Below are 21,406 nucleotides of genomic sequence, written 5' to 3' on the forward strand. Positions count from 1 at the left end.
GATATCTTTGATCAAATTTTAGTAAGTAAAAAGTAACTGATACATAGTATGGACACCCTATATATAGTATAGTCGACGACTTTATCTTCTTCACCTCTTCCTCTTTTGCAGACTTGGTGATACAGATTTATGGATCCACCATCATTATTTTTCATCATCATATAAAGTCGACGAGCCATCATCTCTTCTTTTTATGACACGGCCACATATTTACCGGTTCGCCGTCAAGCATTCACTCAGGATGATGCCTCTCTCCCATTCTGTCATTCCGTCGCTTTTAAAATCTAAAAAGCCTTTCTTTTTCGTCACAGACGGAGCTTTCTTCTCAACAAAACGTCGCCAAGGAAGCTACCGATTGCAGTCTACCTTAATGAAACAAGCCACCTTCCCCAATTTTAGCTGGTGATGTACCTGAAATCTACGACTTGGTAGCAGCGGAAATTTTGCAGTGGCGAAAATCTCGACCTTGACTTTCCACCTTCTCAGAAAATTACGAAGAACAAGTTATTAGAGAAGTTGTGTGATTAAAGAGAACCACGCGTAACTTTTTCAACCTTCTGTAGTTATTATTTTACCTGCAGGTTGCGCCGGTTGAATGAAAGGCCGAGGAATTAAACAGAAAATACATGCGGTATATGTGAAATGTAGGGCTTTTGGTTATGTGGTGAATTATAATATTTTTGATAGCTAGAGGATGCAATTTTCCTTGATACAATGTTTCGAAACCCGACCCGGACACTTAACCGGACAATTTATCGGGTCACCGAGTTATTGGATCGACCGCGGGCGAACCGCATGTTAATAAATTAATTAGTTTTGTTACTCCCTTTGTTTCGAAATACTTGATGTTTTGGGTGGATGCACAAGAATTAAGGTATACATTTTTCCTAAAAAATAACATTAAAAATATAAACTAAAAATAATTCAGCTAATCATTAAAAACATTAAAAAATATTATTGGTGACACAGTTTTCAGTAAAATTAAAATTAATATAAAATATCAAAACATCACATATTTTGAAACATCACAAACTCTCTAAAACATCATCTATTTTGGAACGGATGGAGTATATGATAATATATTAACTATTGAAAAATATAAGAAATATTTTATGTTTTAAAAACTATTTGGAAAAAATAATTAACTTTAATTTTTTTTTATTTTACATACAAATATTAAGAAAAATAAGACAAATACTTAACTTTAGTTTTCTTTATTTTTATTTTCATTTCACATACAAATATTAAAAATAAAATTAAAATTATTTAATAATTTTGTAATAAGTTAAGAGTTATGGCATAGAATAAAGATATATCAAGAATTAAAATCTATAAGTATTTAAATGTCTAATGTGAATAATTAAATTAAACTTTCAATCAAAAGTAAGCCAAAAGTAAAACATAAATTTGTAATAAATTATCAATAACAAAAATAAACTAATGTTAAATCACATCAACTATTTTTGTTAATAGATTCATAATACACATGATCATATAATCTTTTTATTTTCTTAATTAGAATACAAAACAAATTCTAATAATGTAACTGAAAAATCTAAAATAAAAATAATTTTAAAATTACGTATTGGTTCAACCAGTAATCAGTAGTTCAAACGGTAGCCGGGCTCCGTGTTTTAACGGTTTTTTGTAAGTTTTACTGAGTTTTTAAATAATTGATTTTTCCTAAAATCCAAACCGGATTACATACCGGATCACCGGGGTCCGGGTTGGGTTTCAAAACAGTTTGATAACAACAGTCATGAACGTCTACTACCTACCTTCTATTCTTCTACGGGTCTATATCAAAATTTTATCAGCTCAAGCTCCAACTTTTTGTTTAAATTCTATTAACAAAGATTTTATAACCAACAAAGCTAATCCAAATATATTAACTAATCAAACGCTAATTTAGCGTTATTGAAGTATAAAATCTTTGCCCAAAAATAAGATAAAATCATTTGAATCAATGGATGTATACACAAAAAACACCATCCCAATACAAATGACTTTTGTGGTAGATGAAGAATCGAAACACTCTTTATTAGTATTAAAAGGTTCTAATAACTTCAATACAACAAGGCAAAAGCAACCATTTCATTCCACCATTCCAATGTCAACCAGCTCCTCTAATCCTTTCCTCAGCCTCTCTGCAGCCTCCCTCGTTTCCTCCTCCTTCAACCCTCCAAAGGAAACACGGACATGCCCCGGGCTACCACATGCACACCCCGGGACCACCACCACACCATGACGGTGTGCCAGCCACCGCACCACCTTGAAATCATCTCTGTGTTCCTCCGGTAGTTTTGCCCACAGGTAAATCGCCCCTTCTCCTCCCTTGACGTTCTCCTTCCCCAGCGGCGCAAGGGCCTCTTTAACAATCTCCCTGTTCTTCACCAGACCCTTTACCCGTTCTGTTACCCAGCCTGCACCTTCCTCTAACGCGTGTAAAGCCAGTCGCTGAGATATTATGGAGGCACATATTGGGATGTTGTCTTGAATTTTCAAGAGCTCTGCCGCAAACCCATCTAAGTTCTCTGAGTAAGCTATCTGCGTGTAATATTAAACGTTCCATGAAGATAAACTCAAAATCTGGAAGTGAATAGGAACGGGCACTCACGTATCCAAGCCTCCAACCCATCATGCCATAGGTTTTAGAGAAGGAGAAGATGTTAACAACGTGGTCTCCCTCAACGCAACAATGTTTTAAACCGTCATACATGAAATACCTGCCCATTTTTCATAATCCCTTCAATTTTAACTTAACATTCAAATCAGCAAATGAGTTGAGGAACTCACTCGTATGTGTTATCTATAATAAGCCAACACCCTGCATCTTTGCATATATCTGAAATTCTCTTAAGGAGAGATTCAGGGAGATTGGTGCCGCTTGGGTTACCAGGATTCACTAAACTAACAACTTTTGGGGTCGGTTTAGAATCAGAGAGCGTCCTCTCTAACCAGTCTGGCATTAAAAAAAAAAAAAAAGAGAGGCTCTCACGAGTCCAACTTGAAAGCTATTTAAGTAATGATTCAGAGAGTAGTGAAGGAGGTTTACCTGCGTCGGGATAGAGAGTGTGTGGATGGCGAGGACCAACGATGATGTTGGTGACTCCAGTCATCTGGAAGGCCGTGTAGGCATTGAAGTAGTATGGCTGAAACATGACAACCGAATCACCCGGATCACATAATGCAAGGACTAGATTCACAAAAGCCTACATTTTTTACAAAAAAAAACAAAAACAAAGAGAGTATGAGAGTAAAAGAATAAAAAGAGGCTTGGCAAAAAAAAGCTTAAAGAAAAGAGACCTGATTGGCACCAGCAGTAACCATCACAGCTGATTTGGTAAGCTTGTTTTCTTCACGCAGCTTCAGAACAAAGACAAGTAAACGTTTACTGGATTAAAGAAAATATTTATTTGTTTCTTATATGATGGTTACCTTTTTTTGAAGAGCCTGGCGTAGCTCAGGCAAACCTTCATCAGGACCATAAGAGCTAATGGCAGGATCCCAGACAAGCTCTTTGACCTTGTCTAAGGCCTTTTGAGGAGGCTGCCAATACACCACTCCCTGCAATCAATAATACCCCAGAGAATCAAAATTCAGACATAATCTATATGTTTCAAGTCATTGTTAGGATGCATGCAATAAAGAATATAATCAGACTATACAAGTTTAAGGAATGAAACACTCACGAAACCCAAAGTTACAAAACTAGATTATTAAAACACGTATTTCGAGAAGGCAACAAACCTGGGCGAGAGACATGGGGTTAGTCAGTTCGGCCGCTAGTTCCCGTATCTGCACGCAAAAACCCAACGGTTTCTCACAAAAAACAAAGAATAAGAAACAATGAGTTGGAACTGGAGGATGACCTGAGTCATGACGGGGACATCTGTGCCCAAGGTTCTCCTCGAAAGCATCCCGGACGAACCCATTTCTATGAAATTTTATTGTTGTTTTCGTAATTAGGGTCGAGTTGTTTGATACATATATATAATACTGAAGAGGAAGAAACCGCTGATCGTGGTCGATAACCCCTAAAACAAGTATGAGCGTTAAAGCACGCCTTTTCCTTGTCTTCTTCTTCTTCACCAGCCCCTCGCTTTTACTTTTAAAAGTACACTTTACTCCAAAAGAACAAAAAAAAGGTAAAAGACTAGTCACAAAAGAGTAACGCCTTTGTTAATAATCGTTCGCTGTTTCCCAGACTCGCCCAGTTGAAAATCATCTTGTTAAATGTGCTGCGTGATCAACCATGAGATTTGCTTTGCATGCCAAAAGAAATCAGACCCTTTTTGAATATTTCTCTAGCTTTGATATTTGGGCCCTTATTTACATCAAAGCCCTTTTTGGCTCATCTATTACATGTGTGCTCGAAACTGTGTACATGTTTGCTAGGTCGCTCCTGGACCAAGCCTAATGAAACAGTTATTTTAGATTCCCAAATTTTTTTAAAAAATATGTGTAAATAGATCCCCAAATTTGTAAAAAAAAAAAATTTAGGCAAATAAACTTTTGAAATCTAACTAATACTAAAAGGGATATATGAGCATCAGCCAACCTATCCACGTATGCAAATTAAATCAGCCAATAAGGACTATTTTTTCTGCCACGTCTGCTATTTTAGCCCAAACTTCACATCGAAATCAACTTCTGTGATTCATCTTCCTCGATTCCCAGCCGTTTTTTTCTTTCTTCAGTTTTCATTCTTCAACGCCTCCTACCTAATTAGGGTGTGGAAGAGCCGTCTCTTCTCTTCATCTCTTCGTCTCTTTTTTTTTTTGCTCAAACATTTCTCGGTCTCTATCTCTTCCTCTCGGTCTCTCTCTCTATGTCTCTCTCCCGATGATGAATCCACAAGGCCATCCCGAACCTGATTCTGGACCTCCTCAGACGATACCTTCGAGTCGGCGGGTGTTGAGATGAGGAATGGTGAAGAAACTAAATGTGGTTTGGTGGGTTGATTGAAAAGTTAAGGTCTTTTGATCCTGTTTCGTGTTCTAATTCTCTGTAGTTAAGGTTTTTTACTGAGAAAATGTTTTGGGTGATGCAGATCTTTGATAGTTTTCAGAGAAGTATCAACTTTACCAGGTTGTGAGCTAAGAGGTGATAAGCAATACAATCTCCAGATGCTGAAAGAACGTTACCAGGTTGTGATTTTGTGTTGTTTCGTTTGTGTTTAGTATCCAGGAACTCAGTTTTGATGTGTAATATTTTTTATCAGATTGGTCAGACCAGATTGAGGCGTTGTATCAGTACGCCAAGTTTCAGTTTGAATGTGGGAATTATTCAGGTGCTGCTGATTATCTTTCCAGTACAGGACTATTTGCTCTAACCTTGAGAGAAGTATGAGTGCCTTGTGGGGGAAGCTAGCATCTGAGATATTGATGCAGAACTGGGACATTGCACTTGAAGAGCTCAACCGTCTCAAGGATATTATTGACTCAAAGGTCTGCTTCTTCTAGGTTTTTTTGGTGTTTTGTGACATTTCGTCTATGTGAGGTTATAACGGTTGGATCATTCAGATCATTTACTAATAAATGTATGTCGTTTTGTTACATTTTCAGGCTCCATCGGAGACACGGAAGCATTTTTCGAAGACTATAAGGGCGTTGTGTAACTCGGATGTTAAAGAAGGCTTTGTCTTTGGAAATGACACATCTCTACCGGAGACATACGTTAGAGATCCCAAGAAACCACTAAGTAACATCGGTGGCAAGTCTGCGTCCAAAAGGCCAACAGTAGCTTTCTTTGCTGGTCAACCCGATCACGGGTACGTTAGGCCAATACTACTCTCTTACTGGGGTAACAACAAAGATCCTTACCTGAAAATATTCGGGAAGCTTCTGAGGTCTAAAGGAAACAAGAACTATCTTCAGTTCATGAAGACGAGCAAGTACTGCATTTGCGCTTAAGGGTATGAAGTGAACAGCCCTAGGGTGGTGGAGGCTATTTTCTATGGTTGTGTTCCAGTAATCATATCTGATAACTTGTGCCACCTTTCTTCGAGGTTTTGAAGTGGGAGTCGTTTGCGGTTTTTGTGTTGGAGAAAGATATACCCAACTTGAAGAAGATTTTGATGTCTATATCGGAACGTAGGTACAAGCAATTGCAGATGAGAGTGAAGAGAATGCAGAAGCTTTTTTTGTGGCATGTGAAGCCTGAGAAGTATGATATGTTTCACATGATTCTTCATTCTGTTTGGTTTAACGGAGTTTTCCAAATTTCGGTTTAGAAGTTCTTTATCAAACAAACAATTCATTTATACATTTTTTTCACACGATAAATCCAATAGGGGTTTTAAATTAAAAAAAATTCCATTGACATGTGAGTCCGGGTTAGACCGGCTGTGATTGAGTAGATTGAACCGGTGTGAATAATTAGTAATACATTATATTGTTTACTACATTCACGAGCCAAGCAGAGTCGCATGTGAACTGAAACTACCATGATCAGAAAACCAATTTTAGTCTCTGTACGTAATTTTTCTGGAGTTATCTTCCTCAAGCCTATCTTCTTTTTATGAATTCATGGTAATTTATGATCAGATGGTGGTGTTTGACGTGACCAGAGACATTTTTCTTTATCATATGTTTTGTCTATCTCTTACATAAACCTTATCATTTCAACTTTCAGTGTTTTTAACTTTTCACCAAACATATACATAAAAATGTATTTTCTATATCTGTAGACAACGCAGCATGGAACAAAGGAGTCGACGGAACTAGGATAAGAAGTATTTTTTTGAGAACAACTAGGATAAGAAGTTTAGGATAAATATTAAATAATTTACATGGGTTAAAACTTTAGATTACCTAATTGATATTTTAAAATTCACGCACATTTAGGTTGTATTAGGAAAAAATCATTTCCAAAAAAATTAATTTAAATGAATTTAGTTTCATTTCAAAAATATGTATGGTTTACTCAAAACTATCACTTGCATCATTTACATTTAAATTAAATTATACGGGCTCAAAAAAATTTATCATACAAAAAAAATTGCATTTCAATTTTACTGAAATTAGCATTTCCCCCTTTTTAAAATATTTGAATGGTTAACATGCGGTAAATATTCCCTACGAATTAGAACACAATAAAAAAACTTAATCAACTGTAACAAAATTACACTGTGCAAAAATTAGAGCTTTGTTTTGTAAGAATAACATCCCCTATATATTAATTGAGAAACTTTACAACTTCTTTTTGTAGCCACATGTCATCACCAGGATGATTCTTAAAATTACAAGAGAAATATGTTGGTCCATCTAATTATTAATAAGTTTTTTATTAAACTAACCATAAATTCATTATTAATGTTTTTTATTATTTCTTTAAGTAAAACTTACGAAATTGCCTAATGTGGCTAAAGTATATATGACAATTAATGATTTTGAATAATAAAAATTTGATAAAAATTAATTTATCTTCTATCTTATTTGTTTAATTTTAAACTATTAAAATAAATTAAACAACCACATTAACCATATAATAAAAAATAGATTTTTCTGTATATATTATATTTTGAATTTTTAAAAACGAATATAAATTACTAAAACTGTAAAAGTCTTACATTCAAATTTTATGATCCATGGTTTAAATTTTTTTTATGACAAAATACAAATTAATGATTACAAAATTATAATATATAGAAGTCTGCTGAAAGAGCGAGTTTTGCTGCACGTGCAGCTGCTGAGCTTTCAAGTAAAGAAAAGATGAGGATGACGATGCAGAGTTTCACAGAGTCGCCGAACTCATCCTCTTATGATAATATAAGAAACGAACCTTCACATAGACATAGTAGATCAAATGTGCAAAGCGGAGGTTTTGTTAAAGAAGAAATGTCAAGAAGCAGTTGCAGGGAAGAAGAAGATCAATTTACTACCAGGGCAGAGCTTTCTAAGAAAAATGTTGATGAACAATCATAAAATGCTTCATGGAAGAGAGGTCATTCTTGAGATAACTCATTGGAGACGAGGCAGAGTAATTCCTTTGCTAAAATAGGCAGAGCGAAGCAGCAGCCAATTAAAGATGATGTCAACGATAGCTGTCAGCTCAAGAAACAGTCAAGCTTGGCTTCATCGAGTTCACACACAAGCTATGTTTCTGATGACAATAACGTCATCTTTGAGGATAAACGATTCCAGAGCACAGTTGAAGATACAAAGAGAAAGAGTCATGGTCATGATGTTGCTCCAGTCATGGTCACGGCTGATAAAAGTATATTATCAGTTTTTGTTTTATGTTGCCTTAGTATCTCAGTTAATATTTTAAAAATAAAAAGTAAGTCTATAAATATGAAGGATATACTCCTTTTAGTATTAGTAGATTAGTTATGGATTGGATTTGAATTTATGAACCTTTATAAATATTTTATAAATGATTTTAAACATTTTTAAATGATTTATAATGTCAATTTTAGTTTTTCAAAAATTTAAAGTATTTATGAAAATAGTTATATCTTAAAGATAAATTTAAATAATGATATCAAATTTGGGGTAAAAGCTAAAATTAAAATTCTCTTAGAAATCATAACATACATTTGTTTCTCCAAAAATTCTAAAAAAGGATGTTCATGTCTATCTAATAACAGCTTCTAAGGTTTTTTCCTTCCATATATTTAAATTTATTTTTTCAAAAGAAATTTTGGTTCATACACTATTATGCGTTGTATTTAATTAGAAAACAGTTTATACATAATTGTGTTTCAATTTACGGAAGTCCAAAGCCACATAAGACTTATTTACTATAATGTTATCAAAATTATATTAGAACAAATTTACAAAAACAACATCTATACATTCTAAGAAGAGTTTTTTTTTTGTTTACCCTAGAGGGCGTGGGTTCACCAGCTAATTATAGCCTGTCATATCATATTTATTCTTTTTTAGAAAAAGCAAAATAACAAAAAAATGCTAAGTTATATTATGTTTTTTAAATAAAAAAAGTAAATAAAAATTTAAAAAAATAGTACTAGCTGCAAAAAAAATGAATTTTTTAAAAACATTATTAATGCTGTTAGTAAAATTACACTAAATCCTAAAGTCTAACCATTAAACCCTAAACCCTTGGGTAAATCCTAAACTCTAAATCGTAAAAACTAAACAATAAATCCTAAACACTAAATCCTAAGCACCGTAAGCAAAACTCTAAATCTTAAACCCTAGGGTTTAGGATTTACCCTATAGTTTAGGGTTTACCCAAGGTTTTAGAGTTTACCCAAAGATTTAGGGTTTACCCAAAGATTTAGGGTTTACCCAAGGGTTTAGGATTTACCCAAAAATTTAAGGTTTAGTTTTTAGGGTTTAATGTTTAGGATTTAGGGTTTATTGTTTTGATGACGGAGTTAACAATGTTAAAAAAAAGTTGTACTCTTTTTTATTTATGTTTACTTAAAAAAAAACATAATATAATTTGGCAAATTCTTATTATTTTGTTTCTTTTTTTTTCAACTACTGAATATGAGCTCGCAGACTTTTATTGGTCGGTGAATAAATAACTTTTCTAAAAAATATCAAAGTGCAGATCAATAATTTTTCTATATTTAAATTATTGGTCACTACTAATAGTATTATTACGTCACTTCCAATTAATATTAATATTATTTTATAATTTAATATTTTTACTATTTAATAATGCATAGGCAAATTTTAAACGGTTTCAGTTCTAAAATAGTTATCAATCATCAATTTTATAAAATTTACGTAAAACAAGAATAATAAATGCTGGTGCATTATTGAACAAATTTGTTTGTTCTGCTGTGTTTACTTATATGAAATTTTGATCCATAAAATGTTTCAAATCTTTTACAGAAATAAAGTTTGCCAAACATAATAAAAAAAGTAATTCAAACTATTTTCCTAATTTTACTGTGATAGTCATGTTACTTTTTTTCATTTTATATAATAGAAACTTATTTGAAATTAATATAAATAAAGTTTTAAAACGATAAATAAAATTTTAAAACTAAATTCCTCATTTATACAAAATATTTACCATGAAAGTAAAAATAGTAAGTTGCAATTTATTAAATAAACACAATTAATCTAAAATTAAGATGATAATTTACATGTGAAAAAATATAAAAAAAATATGAAAAAAATAATTTAAAAGTATATTATCCGCGCGCAGCGTGAAAAAACGATCTAGTCTTTACTAAATAGTTTAGGCCTCAAAATTTCAGGGCACGCTCGTGTTTGTATATTACACATAGACGCATTTATTCTTCCACCCCCCCTATATGTTGTTACTTGTCACAAATTCAGTCATATGCCCCAGTGGAGGAGAAATATAAATATTGACATGATCTTTTACTATAAATACTGACTGGATCACATATAGTCCTACAAAACATTAAAATCATGGCAGGTTGTATAAATCTTGACATGTTTAGTATAACTAATGACTGGATCGTACTACATAGTCTTGCAAACATTAAAATCATGTGTTCACCCAAAAAAACATTAAAATCATGCCATGTTCAAATGAATGAAAAAAAAGGAACGACCAAACATGACCTGATTTTAATGTTTTTAAGACTATACGCCTGTTTCTGTCTTCTCAGTAGGTCTGGGCATTCGGATACCCGTTGGCGTTTGGATCGAGTTTTTCAGATTTCGGTTCTTTTTTATAACACCTCCTAGGTCCTATTCTAGTAAATTTGCAAGTACGGGTCGGATTCGGATATAACACATCGGGTTTGGATCGGTTTTATATCACATCGTAGAACCCATAAAGTAATCATATATCATTCGGATTCGGATTATATTGGATCGGTTCGGATATACCCAAAATAAAATCTAAAATTTAAAAGTAAAACATAAGAAATATATATTTATTTATATATAATTAAGTATTTAAGGTAGTTATTTATATTTTAAATACTTATTGTTAGATAACATATCAAAATAAATATGAAATTGAATATTTGAAATATATATTCATGTTTCATATAATTATATTGTATATTATTTTGGACATTCGGATCGGTTTCTTCGGATATCTTTTCGGATTTTTCGGGTTTTTTGGTTTTTCGGATTACCCGTTCGGGTTCGGATATGTTTTGTACCACTTTACAAGACCCATTCGAATATTTTTTACATTTCGGACTGGATACGGATTGAGTTTTTCAGTTCGGGTTCCGATTTTGGGTTATGGATATTATGGTCAGATCTACTTCTCAGTTTTGAAACCACCCCCCCCCCCCCCCCCCCCCCCCCCTTTTATTTTCCTGTTTCTTTTTGTGCAGTTGTGTGTTTGAATCGTGTAGATCTACGTTATTATTAATTAGGTCCACGACGTCCTCTCGTTACGTCCTTCCCACACTTGCAGCTTAAACGCATTCATCTTATTATAGTACAATAAAAATATAAAAACACAAGTATTTATATAATTGATCGATACAACAGTTTTCTCTCTTAAATTTTGAAATCCTAGATTTATAGCTTTGAATACGTAACTCCCATTCTCCCATGTGGTTAGCGATAAAGACTTCTGGTTCTTTGTGTAGCTTTTCAAATACTCGTGTGTTGTGCCTCTATACTTTAAATACATTTTTGTTTGTATGATTTCTTCGGTTATAATCATTTAACATCAAAGTTTCGTTTGAACATTTTGACTTATAATCATTTAGACTTTATTGCCGTTTCGCTTATTGACAAAATAATCATAGCTTTTGACTTTTCACGTTTTTCAAATTAACCCACAATTTAATCATACCTTTATATCAAATTCAGTTTACATTTCAAATCTGAGAGTTTAGTCAATAAAAGAAAAAATTACCGTTCGTTCCTCGGATGCAAAATAACAGTAAAATAATATAAATATTTTAAAAATTCATTTTAATTAACAACATGTATTGTAAACTCGAAAGATTACGAATCCGATTGGTGACATGTAGTATTGGAGTTGAATTAGAAAAAATTATAATTTAATGTAGTTTGCATTAAAAGTTAAACGGTAAAAACTGTAGATTTATATAGTAAGTTTACCGTAAATATATGAGTTACTATATGTTTTCAAATAATTAACTAGTAATATTTTTGATGTATAAGTTGCAGTATGTACGTATGTATTACTACTTTTTGGTTAAATCAGTATGTATTATTTAAGAGACATATTATGGATATCAATAATAATAATATTTATTATAAATTTGATAAAATATATTAAACTAAAATAAAAAAAATTCATTTGTACATAAATTTATTATAAAATAGGGTGTCTATATATTTATTTATAATTTATATAATGAGTTTGTACTAAAATATGAATTACTACTTTAAAAATAATAATTGATTAGTAATTTTTTATTAAAAAATAATATATATAAACAATAATAATATTTATTAAATATTTAATAAAATATTAGATAAAACAAATATATATATATATATATATATATTAATTTAAATTAAACAAAGATATTTAAATCTATGTATTATATATAAGAAAGGCACTCATATATAAAATTATGTCATAACAATAGTCACCAAACAGATATAATAATTAAAACTATAGAAAATCTATATTATAATGAGCTAGTTTCATCACTGCTGATGCGACACATCATCACATTTGTGGATCCCACTTTTAAAAAGTGTGAAAACGTGTCAAGCCTTTGGCTCGAACCCGGGTTATTGATATATAAACACCAACATTTATACCACTAAACTAAATGATACTTTGTATATTGATGGTCGAAACTAATATATATTTATCATATGATAGTTTATTCTCTCCTTAAGGTGTACATATATGCATTTTATAAATATTGTGGGGTCCATGATTCTCGGTTTGTTTTAGTAATTCTGTTCTGGAGTTTGGTTTTTAAATTATATGGTATGATTTGAGTTTTTCCGTTCAATTAATGTTTTATTATGTTATTAAACACAGCGTTTTGTCGATTAGAGTTTTTTTAATTGTTCTTCGTCTCTTTACCTTTGCCGTCTCCGTTCAGCTTCTCTGCAAACACCAAACATTAATCTTCTCTAGTGTTCAACGTATGTCTCTTGATTTACCAATTAATGTTTTCGTCATTTATTTCAGAAGCGATGTCGACCTCTCCGTTTCGTTCACGCCAAACCTATAAATTATAGATGAATCTTCAGAACCTCTGTTAGTTAATCTTCTTTATCAAGCGTTCATTGTTGCTCGACTTCCCCCATTTTTGGAACTCGAAAAACGTCAAGAAGCATGGTGAATTCATGGGAACCACTCTACTCAGGTATTGTATCGACAAAAAAATAAGAGATTATTTACTTTCATTTTTTTTTGGTTGATGTATGTTTAAGATTGTCTCTCATCACACTGCATGGAATTATATGAAGTCAAAGAAGACAAATAAGAAGTTTGATTTCAAGGTGTTCACCGAGACCGGTCCAAAAACAAGTCTGATTACGGATGGTACATAACAAAGTAAGCGTACAAGTCTGATTTCTTTTTATGAATTAGAATTTCAAGAAGAAAACATCAAAAAGAAACATAAGAATTTTATCTTATTAATTTTCTATATTATAGGTTCAAGATAGATTATAGTGACCTTAAGAATAAAGGAAGCAAGCCTACTATTAGAGTTTCTAACGTTGGCCATGCATTGCATGTCTGGCTCAATGGAGAATACCATGGTAAGATTGAGAAGCTACAGCATTTAGATGTTATGTTTAGAAAACTGGAATACTTAATGAATTTGTTCAGGAAACGGACATGGTAGCCATGATGAGAAGAGCCCATGGTCATTGTCAGGACCCTGCTTCTGTTACTTTCTCTGTAGTAAGCCTAGCGATGCATTTCCATGGCTGGCTCTCCTTCTTCATTACACTATACTATAAGTTGCCTCTCAAACAAGATATGACGGGTTACTATGAATATGTTGGTTTCTGTCCATGAACTCTTGGTTCTGGAGTGCAGTTTTCCACACTCGGTAATCATCTACATATTACTTTTATAATCCACAATCTTCGGGTGATTTGTCTCTATGGTTTCTCAGGGATATTGACATCACAAAGAGGTTGAACGTTGAACTTCTCATCTGCAATAGCCGTTCTCGGATTCTCACTCATCGTATCCATCCTAAGAACCTTTGATGTTCGGGTGGAGGCTGCAAGAGTCATGGTATCCGCTCCAGTACTATAGCTTTAGGCACCACCCACGTACTGTACATTAACTTCTACAAACTTGACTATGGTATACAAAGAACTATTTCCCCTATTTGAAACCAGTTCCATATTTTTTTCCACATTTTCTGTGAGTTCAATGTTGTTTACAGGTTGAAACATGATTGTGTGTGTGGCCATGGGAGTCGGTCAGATTTTCCTATGGGCAAGATGAGCAGTTTTTTTTAGGCATCCTTCTAATTGGAAACTGTGGGTGGTTGTGATAGCTTCAAGTTTAGCTATGCTTTTAGAGATATATGATTTCCCTTCGTATGGAGGCTACTTTGATGCTCACTCTATTTGGCACCTCGCCACAGTTCCTCTAACCATTCTCTGGTGGAGCTTTATTAGAGACGATGCTGAGTTCAGAACTTCCAGTCTTCTCAAGAAATCTAAGACAAAAGCGAAGTAAGTTTACTTACAGATGCATAGGTTTCTTGAGCTTTTTAATGTTTTTAATTAAAGATTTGACTTGGCCTTGCTTTTGGTCAATTGAGTCTTAAGACTTTTGTCAATCTTTTTGGAAGATTTTTGTTAATATTATGAGAAAATCTTGTGATCTATATATGATTGTGTTAATAAAATTTGATTTTACATAAATTGTGTGAATTGTAGGGTTCAATTTAATTAAACAAAATTAGCTTTAATGACCATTCATACAAAATCTAAAGTATTTCCATAATTTCATGACACCATATTAACCATTGCGCAAAGTCACTTAAACCAATTGCAGCAAGGAACCACAAGTCGAAAGCCTTGGTCAGCTTATATACTTTTATTCATGTTTGATACAATAATGTTCCATATTGAAAAAAATATATTTTCGGAAGCGCGGAACTACGCTCCTAGATGCCTTTGGCGGGGTGGACGATCATTGGGTTGAATTAATAACTGAAACCTAGAAGCACTCCCGATGATGAAAGATAAAACGACCTAACGGTTGAGTTAGGAGCAGAGAAAACTAATGTTCTAAGGTCCACCAAATTTCAAACGTAAAAAATTTAAACCCAGTTTATTTTCTTGAAACTTAAAGCTATACCAATTTTTTTTTTGGTCTAAATTGAATTTTTTTTAAAAACCACAAAACCATTTTTATTAAAAAAAATTGCTAAAACTCTATACTAAATAGTTATATAACAATATAAATATATAAATATCTTCACATATTACTTTAATTTTACAAAAAATACTACATTTGAGAAGTTTCACAATAAAATCCGTGTAAACTAAGAAAAGTATTTTATTTACTGTACATATACATTTAAAATTTTTAAAATCAAAATTTAAACATTTTTCCTTACACTATTTTAGCCGTAACTTAACAACTACAAAAGTTCGGTTATCTTTGATCATTTTTACGTTAGAGGTCAATCAAATCTATACCAATATAAGATTAAAAAAAATAATAACGAAATGAATACTATGGTCATTGTTAGATCTACCTAATCAACATGTATAACTTTCAATTCTCCATTCGTAGACAATTATATACAACATGACAAAATTAACTTTTATCAAAAAAACAAACAATACAATTACATGCACAAAACAACACAATGCATCGACAACGTACCTAACTCCGCGCAAGCGCGGAGGCTAAACCCCTAGTGTTTAATAACTACATGGATGGTAGGCGACTATTAAATGAATTTAGAAAGATTTTTTATAGTTTAATGTAGTTAAAAATGAACGTGTGTTTTTAGTTGAAAAAAAAAATACTAATTCAAATCTTAACGCATGGCAATTTCTTTTATATTGAGCTACCACTTGATTCATTAATTTTACTAAAATGATAACTCAAAACTGTAACTCATATAATTCAAATAGTAACTCAAAAATATAAAATTAATTCATAACTATTAACATTTTTGAGCTATCTTTCTAACTTAAACTTAATCAATGATAACTCAGTCACCGATCAAAGCCAACACAACGAAAATACTATATACTTGACAATATAAAACGACAAGAAATTTATTTAACGATGCATAATGCAACTCATCAAATATACAATTCGTCGTTCTAAAATTAACGTTCACTGCAAAAATTGATCAGCATGCAGCATGCTAAGCATTAAGTCGTGGAACATAACAAAACCTGAAAATGCAGAGTCCACTACTTTTCTATTCACTTCCTTAATATGTTTTTTTTTCAGAGTGGCTCCTGCAGATCTAACCATTGAAATAATATTTTGTTTATTTTTGTTTTTAGTCTTAAACGTCCAAGGCCAATGAGATCTATTACAGTTTTATGATTCATGTGAGCTAACATACTAATGTAGAAGGTTTTATCGTGGAGAAATCTCCTCCCAAATGACCAAGTTCATGTAGATTTGGTCAAAGCAACCGTTAAGAAAAGTAGATATAAGTTTTGTTTTACATGAAATTAAAAATTAATCGCATTATGTTTTTGTGTTTCTTTATAAAAAACTAATTAATCAAATAATTCACCTCTTAAGCAATACTATGGTTTGATCCGCACATGCAGTTTTTTATTTTATAAATATATAAATTTGATATGACCGTAAATGTTATATGTATTAGTGTTATTTATTGTGTAACTCTATAATTTAATTTTTATCGTTTGTAAAATTTGAATATTATCATTATGAGTTTGGAATATCTAATTTTTAAATTGTATATTAATCAAATATGTCATATTAAATAATTAATGAAATGAATCTACTATAACTTTTGTACAATAGATTTTTTATACTTCTTTTTAATAGAGATTACAGTGGATTTTGTCCTGGAGCTTATGGTCAAGTGGTAAGAGGAAGTACATGGGATGTCAACACATTTCAGGTTTGATTCACTTGCCATGCAAAACTAAGTCACATGTTACTGGAATACCCTACATGGATATAGATCCTTGTTTTAGTCCATTTCAATGTCCAGAGAAAAAGAATCTATCTATGAAATGTACCTCTATTTGGAGATTAGTTTGGATCCTTCCACGGAAATAAAACGGGTTCTTTAACTTCTGCAAATCGCTGATAAAAAAAATTCTACAAATCATCTTTTTTCAATTGAAAAGATGGATTAGAATTTATGGATGGATCCTTAGCATCATGTGGTGTCCAAATAAGCAAAAACGAATATATAAAGATCAACAGAAACGTAAAAATAAAAGCTAAACAAGAAGACTGATTCAGGGGTGAAACTTGCATTTGGTCTTTGTTTTTATTTTACTAGTTAGTTCTTTTAAATATTTTTAAAGTTTGAAATTTTACCATTAAAAAAAACTGAAGGAATCCTACTTCGAATCTTAAAAATCTGAACAGAGTTTGTAACTTAATCCCTTTTATTCACCTTTGAAGCAAAATAATGTTTTATAATCACTTTTATTTACCTTTGGATGAATAGCCACGCTGTGTAGAGTAACACCAAATTTTTAAATAGAGTCACAGTGCATAGGAAAACGTAACAGTTCCTCGATCGTTCCTTCACTTTATTTGTTTAAATTTTAAATGTTACTGACAAAATAAATGAGAAAACATTCGAAAAGAAAGAGAAAAAAAGGGAGAATTGCCAAGTGTGACTCAAAACTTGGAGTAAAACCCAAAACAATACCCCAACTTGGGTCAAAGGCAAAAGTAACCTAAAAGGCTATTGAAATTACAACTATCCCCTTGTGACCAAACAAAAAAACGGAATTCTTTTTACGTTTCTACCCCTCGCAAGTCGTCTGTTTAGACGACTTGAAAATAAGTCGTCCAGACGACTTAACTTAAAGTCGTCTGGACAGTTAGTCTTAAACATAATTTAAAAATTTTGTAAAAAATATTTTGATAAGTGAAAAATGGGAATTATGTAATTAACATATGTCTTAGGAGGTATAAATTAAGATATAACAAATTTCAATTGTTTTCAGCATAGATGAGTGAAAGTAGTGAGTCATGATATTCTTAAGTTTATGTTTCATCAACATATGTTGTAGTATTGTATGTGTTCTTAGGGTTAGATTTTGGAAAGCATTAAAACCGTTTTTGAAAATTTTTAAAATAACTTATGCGTGTTCATTTCTGTGTATAGTAAACACTATTTAAGTATAATTTGATTTTATAACGTGGTTAGTTAGTTAATCTAGTCATTTTAGTTTAGGGGTTCATTTTAGGGTCTAGGACGACTTAATATTTTGTCGTCTGAAAACAGACGACTAAATATTAAGTCGTCTGTTGTACATTATCAGCCAGAATAAGTCGTCTAAACCGGACCAAACCTTAAAGTTTACCAATGTAATTTTAAAGCTAACCGGATTATTTACCCAATATATAAGGTGATTTTTTTTTTTTTTTCATTTTTCGCGATATTCAGAAACCCTAACAGTTCTCTCTCAAAGGCGATTTCGAATTCCCACGATTTCCGAACAAACCATCGTTCTCAACATCGGCTATCTATCTCACTTCATTCTCACCGTTGTCGCCGCAGCTTCTTCTAACCCTAGCGCCGCCGATTCCTCTAAACCCTAGCGCCGCCGATTCCTCTAAACCCTAGCGCCGCCGCTTCCACTATTTCCGAACAAACCGTCGCCCTCGCCACCGTGGTCACCAACGTTCTAAACACTAGCGCCGCCGCTTCTTCTAAACCCTAGCGCCGCCGCTTCTTCTCTGTAAACCTTAGCGCCGTTTCTCTGTAAACCCTAACGCCGCTAAGTCATCAATCTCGAGGAAAAGATGAACATAAAACGTTGTCTCTATCAATTTACTCATTCTCACCGTTTCACGTTTATTTTTTCAGATCTATAACCGCAATGACGAGTACTCCAACTCCTTCTGCGACTGGAAGACTTGTAAGTAATTTAAGTCGTCTGGAAAGTCTTCCAACTGGACGACTTAGTAGATGACTTAAATATAAGTCGTCCATTTGGAAGACTTTCCAGACGACTTAATTATAAGTCGTCTACTAAGTCGTCTGGACTTATATCGTTGTCTTTGATTATTTTGCAGACAAAAAGGATGGATATTCCAGAACTCCCCCGTAGGTTATACACATCAGGGGAAGAACCAGAAGCCCACAATAGCATTTCGTATCATACGGATAACAGCAAGTTGCATACTGCTCTTAGGAAAGCTCTTACTGATGACGAATTTGAAGAGCTCAAGGAGTCGAGTTTGGGAGTTTTCATCAAGTTCAAGGAGCAGGGATTTGGTTGGGCTTCAAGGCTGGTTCACTACATGCTCAGTTTCAAGCTGGACATTAAGAAGAAGTATGAGATGTGGTCTCTCGTTGGTCCAGAACCTTTGAGGTTTTCACTGTTAGAGTTTGAAAACCTCACTGGTCTAAACTGCGAGTACATCGAGGACCTTGAGACACCAAAATGTGATGTTACCCCAGAGATGGTTTCTTTCTGGGGGATGCTGGGAGTTCATCTGGAAGCTGGGCCAACTACTGATCAGATAATAGCAGCACTGCAGAGATGCGGGGATTGGTCCAGGGAAGATCGCAAGCGGCTCGCGTACCTCTCCATCTTCACTGGATTCATTGAAGGGAGAAAGTTTTCAACCGCTACACGATCTACTCTGGCAAGGCTAGTGATGGATTTAGAACGGTTTGAGAATTATCCATGGGGGAGAGTCGCATTTAAGGTGCTGATGGACTCTTTGTGGAACAAAGAAATTGCTGGCTGTTACACCGTGGATGGGTTTATACAAGTTCTTCAGGTCTGGACGTACACAGCTATGCCGGAATTGGGTGCTAGTATTGGTGGTCCCAGAGCAGACAGTCCGTCTCCACCGATACTGGCTTACGAGGGCAGCAGAGGCCGCAGATCAATGAAAGCTGCTATCTTGAGTCAGGTATTTACTTCAATCCAAAAGTCTGCGCAGACGACTTATTATAAGTCGTCTGGAAGGTCGTCCAGCTGGACGACTTATCGGACGACTTAATTAAGTCGTCTGGAAAGTCTTCCATCTGGACGACTTATTAGACGACTTATTATAAGTCGTCTGGAAAGTCTTCCATCTGGACGACTTATTAGACGACTTATTATAAGTCGTCTGGAAGGTCTTCCAGCTGGACGACATAGTAGACGACTTATAATTAAGTCGTCTATTTAGTATTTTTTTTCAAATATCTAACTCGATTCTTCTATTTACTGCAGACCCGCGTGATCAACTTTGTTGAGAAGGACATTAGTGAAATGTGGCCAAAATGGGACTCTGAGGTTGAGGACCTGCCCGCGGAGAACATCATTAAAGTCATGTATGAGCGGAGACCGTGGAAGTGGACCATGGATTGCTGGGAAGTCACTGGTACTAAGGTCAATACAAAACCTAAGGTTGTGACTCCATCAAAGAAGGCCAAAGAGATGGTTGTGTTGGAGGAGGAGGAGGAGGAGGAGGAGGAAGACAATCCAAGACCTCGGAAGAAAGCTCGTAAAGAGGCTCCTAAAGTGGCTAGTGAAGAGGCTAGAGAAGAGGCTAGAGGGGTGACCAGAGAGGAGTTGGAAATTATGTTCAAGGGCGTAGCTGACTGCATGAAAAAAGGGTTTAATAAGTGCATGAGGGAGTTTAGGAAGTTGTCCGATAGATTGGAAGCTGTGGAGAAGAAGGTTGGTGTCACCAATCAGGCTACCCCTCAAGATAAACAGCCTACCCCTCTTGCCAAAGAAACCGGGGGTAGAAACAAACAGGCTACCCCTCAAGATAAACAACCTACCCCTCATGCCAAAGAAACCGTGGTTAGTAACCAGCCTCCTCCTCATCAAACCAAACAGCAGCCTCCTCCTCCTCAAAAGAAACAGCCTCCTCCTCAAAAGAAACAGCCTCCTCCTCAAAAGAAACAGCCTCCTCAAATCAAAGAGGTTAGTATCAAATCCAGGGTTAACTAGTTGTCCAGACGACTGTAAAAGTTGTCTGGACGACTAGTTGACCCTGGACGACTTAAACGTAAGTTGTCTGGACGACTAGTTGACCACGGAAGACTTAATTTTAAGTCGTCCAGGTCCAACTAGTCGTCCAGACAACTTTTGTTTAAGTCGTCCAGAGTTAACTTGTGTGCAACTTTTATTGCAGAGATGGTTGCCGGAGGATACAGCAACCGAGGCATTCTCGGTAAATAAGACCTCCAAAGAGATTGTTGCTGTCACTTCCACCGATCACCAACCGAGCCTCGCTTCCACCGATCAACAACTGAGCCTCGCTTCCACCGAGCCAAGCGATCCAGTTTCAGAACCGAGCCTGGTTGTATTGGACAAGCGTGCAAAGAGTAAAAGAGCGAAGAAACCTGCTCCCACTGTGAGATCTCCTTATA

General features: G+C 34.0%; 2 protein-coding genes across 2 annotated transcripts; one reads left to right on the forward strand and one right to left on the reverse strand.

The window, feature by feature from the left end:
• Window positions 1-2,024: 2,024 nt before the first annotated feature.
• Window positions 2,025-3,984, reverse strand: LOC106374745 (aromatic aminotransferase ISS1). The gene is made up of 8 exons (XM_013814703.3): window positions 3,873-3,984; window positions 3,751-3,798; window positions 3,439-3,567; window positions 3,307-3,366; window positions 3,056-3,212; window positions 2,797-2,962; window positions 2,618-2,726; window positions 2,025-2,547 (listed from the first exon to the last, which is right to left on the reverse strand). Exons 1-8 carry the CDS (start codon window positions 3,933-3,935, stop codon window positions 2,095-2,097), a joined length of 1,185 nt encoding a protein of 394 aa, XP_013670157.1. The 5' UTR covers window positions 3,936-3,984; the 3' UTR covers window positions 2,025-2,094.
• A 580-nt stretch (window positions 3,985-4,564) lies between these two features.
• On the forward strand, window positions 4,565-6,326 carry LOC111207022 (probable glycosyltransferase At5g03795). Its single transcript, XM_022704589.2, has 3 exons — window positions 4,565-5,150; window positions 5,225-5,450; window positions 5,568-6,326. The coding sequence occupies exons 2-3, from the start codon at window positions 5,349-5,351 to the stop codon at window positions 5,913-5,915; spliced, it is 450 nt and encodes a 149-aa protein (XP_022560310.1). The 5' UTR covers window positions 4,565-5,150; window positions 5,225-5,348; the 3' UTR covers window positions 5,916-6,326.
• The last annotated feature ends 15,080 nt before the right edge of the window (window positions 6,327-21,406 follow it).

This window comes from Brassica napus, chromosome C6 (genome assembly GCF_020379485.1).
Source record: "Brassica napus cultivar Da-Ae chromosome C6, Da-Ae, whole genome shotgun sequence".
NCBI lineage: Eukaryota > Viridiplantae > Streptophyta > Magnoliopsida > Brassicales > Brassicaceae > Brassica > Brassica napus.

Excerpts from the sequence above, each read along its gene's own strand:
- LOC111207022 (XM_022704589.2), top strand. The coding sequence starts at position 5,349 with ATGAGTGCCTTGTGGGGGAAGCTAGCATCTGAGATATTGATGCAGAAC. Across the intron at positions 5,451-5,567 it reads AGGATATTATTGACTCAAAG|GCTCCATCGGAGACACGGAA; the intron begins GTCTGCTTCTTC and ends TTACATTTTCAG.
- LOC106374745 (XM_013814703.3), bottom strand. The coding sequence starts at position 3,935 with ATGGGTTCGTCCGGGATGCTTTCGAGGAGAACCTTGGGCACAGATGTC. Across the intron at positions 2,963-3,055 it reads CACTCTCTATCCCGACGCAG|ACTGGTTAGAGAGGACGCTC; the intron begins GTAAACCTCCTT and ends TTTTAATGCCAG. Across the intron at positions 2,727-2,796 it reads ATTATAGATAACACATACGA|GTATTTCATGTATGACGGTT; the intron begins GTGAGTTCCTCA and ends AAAAATGGGCAG.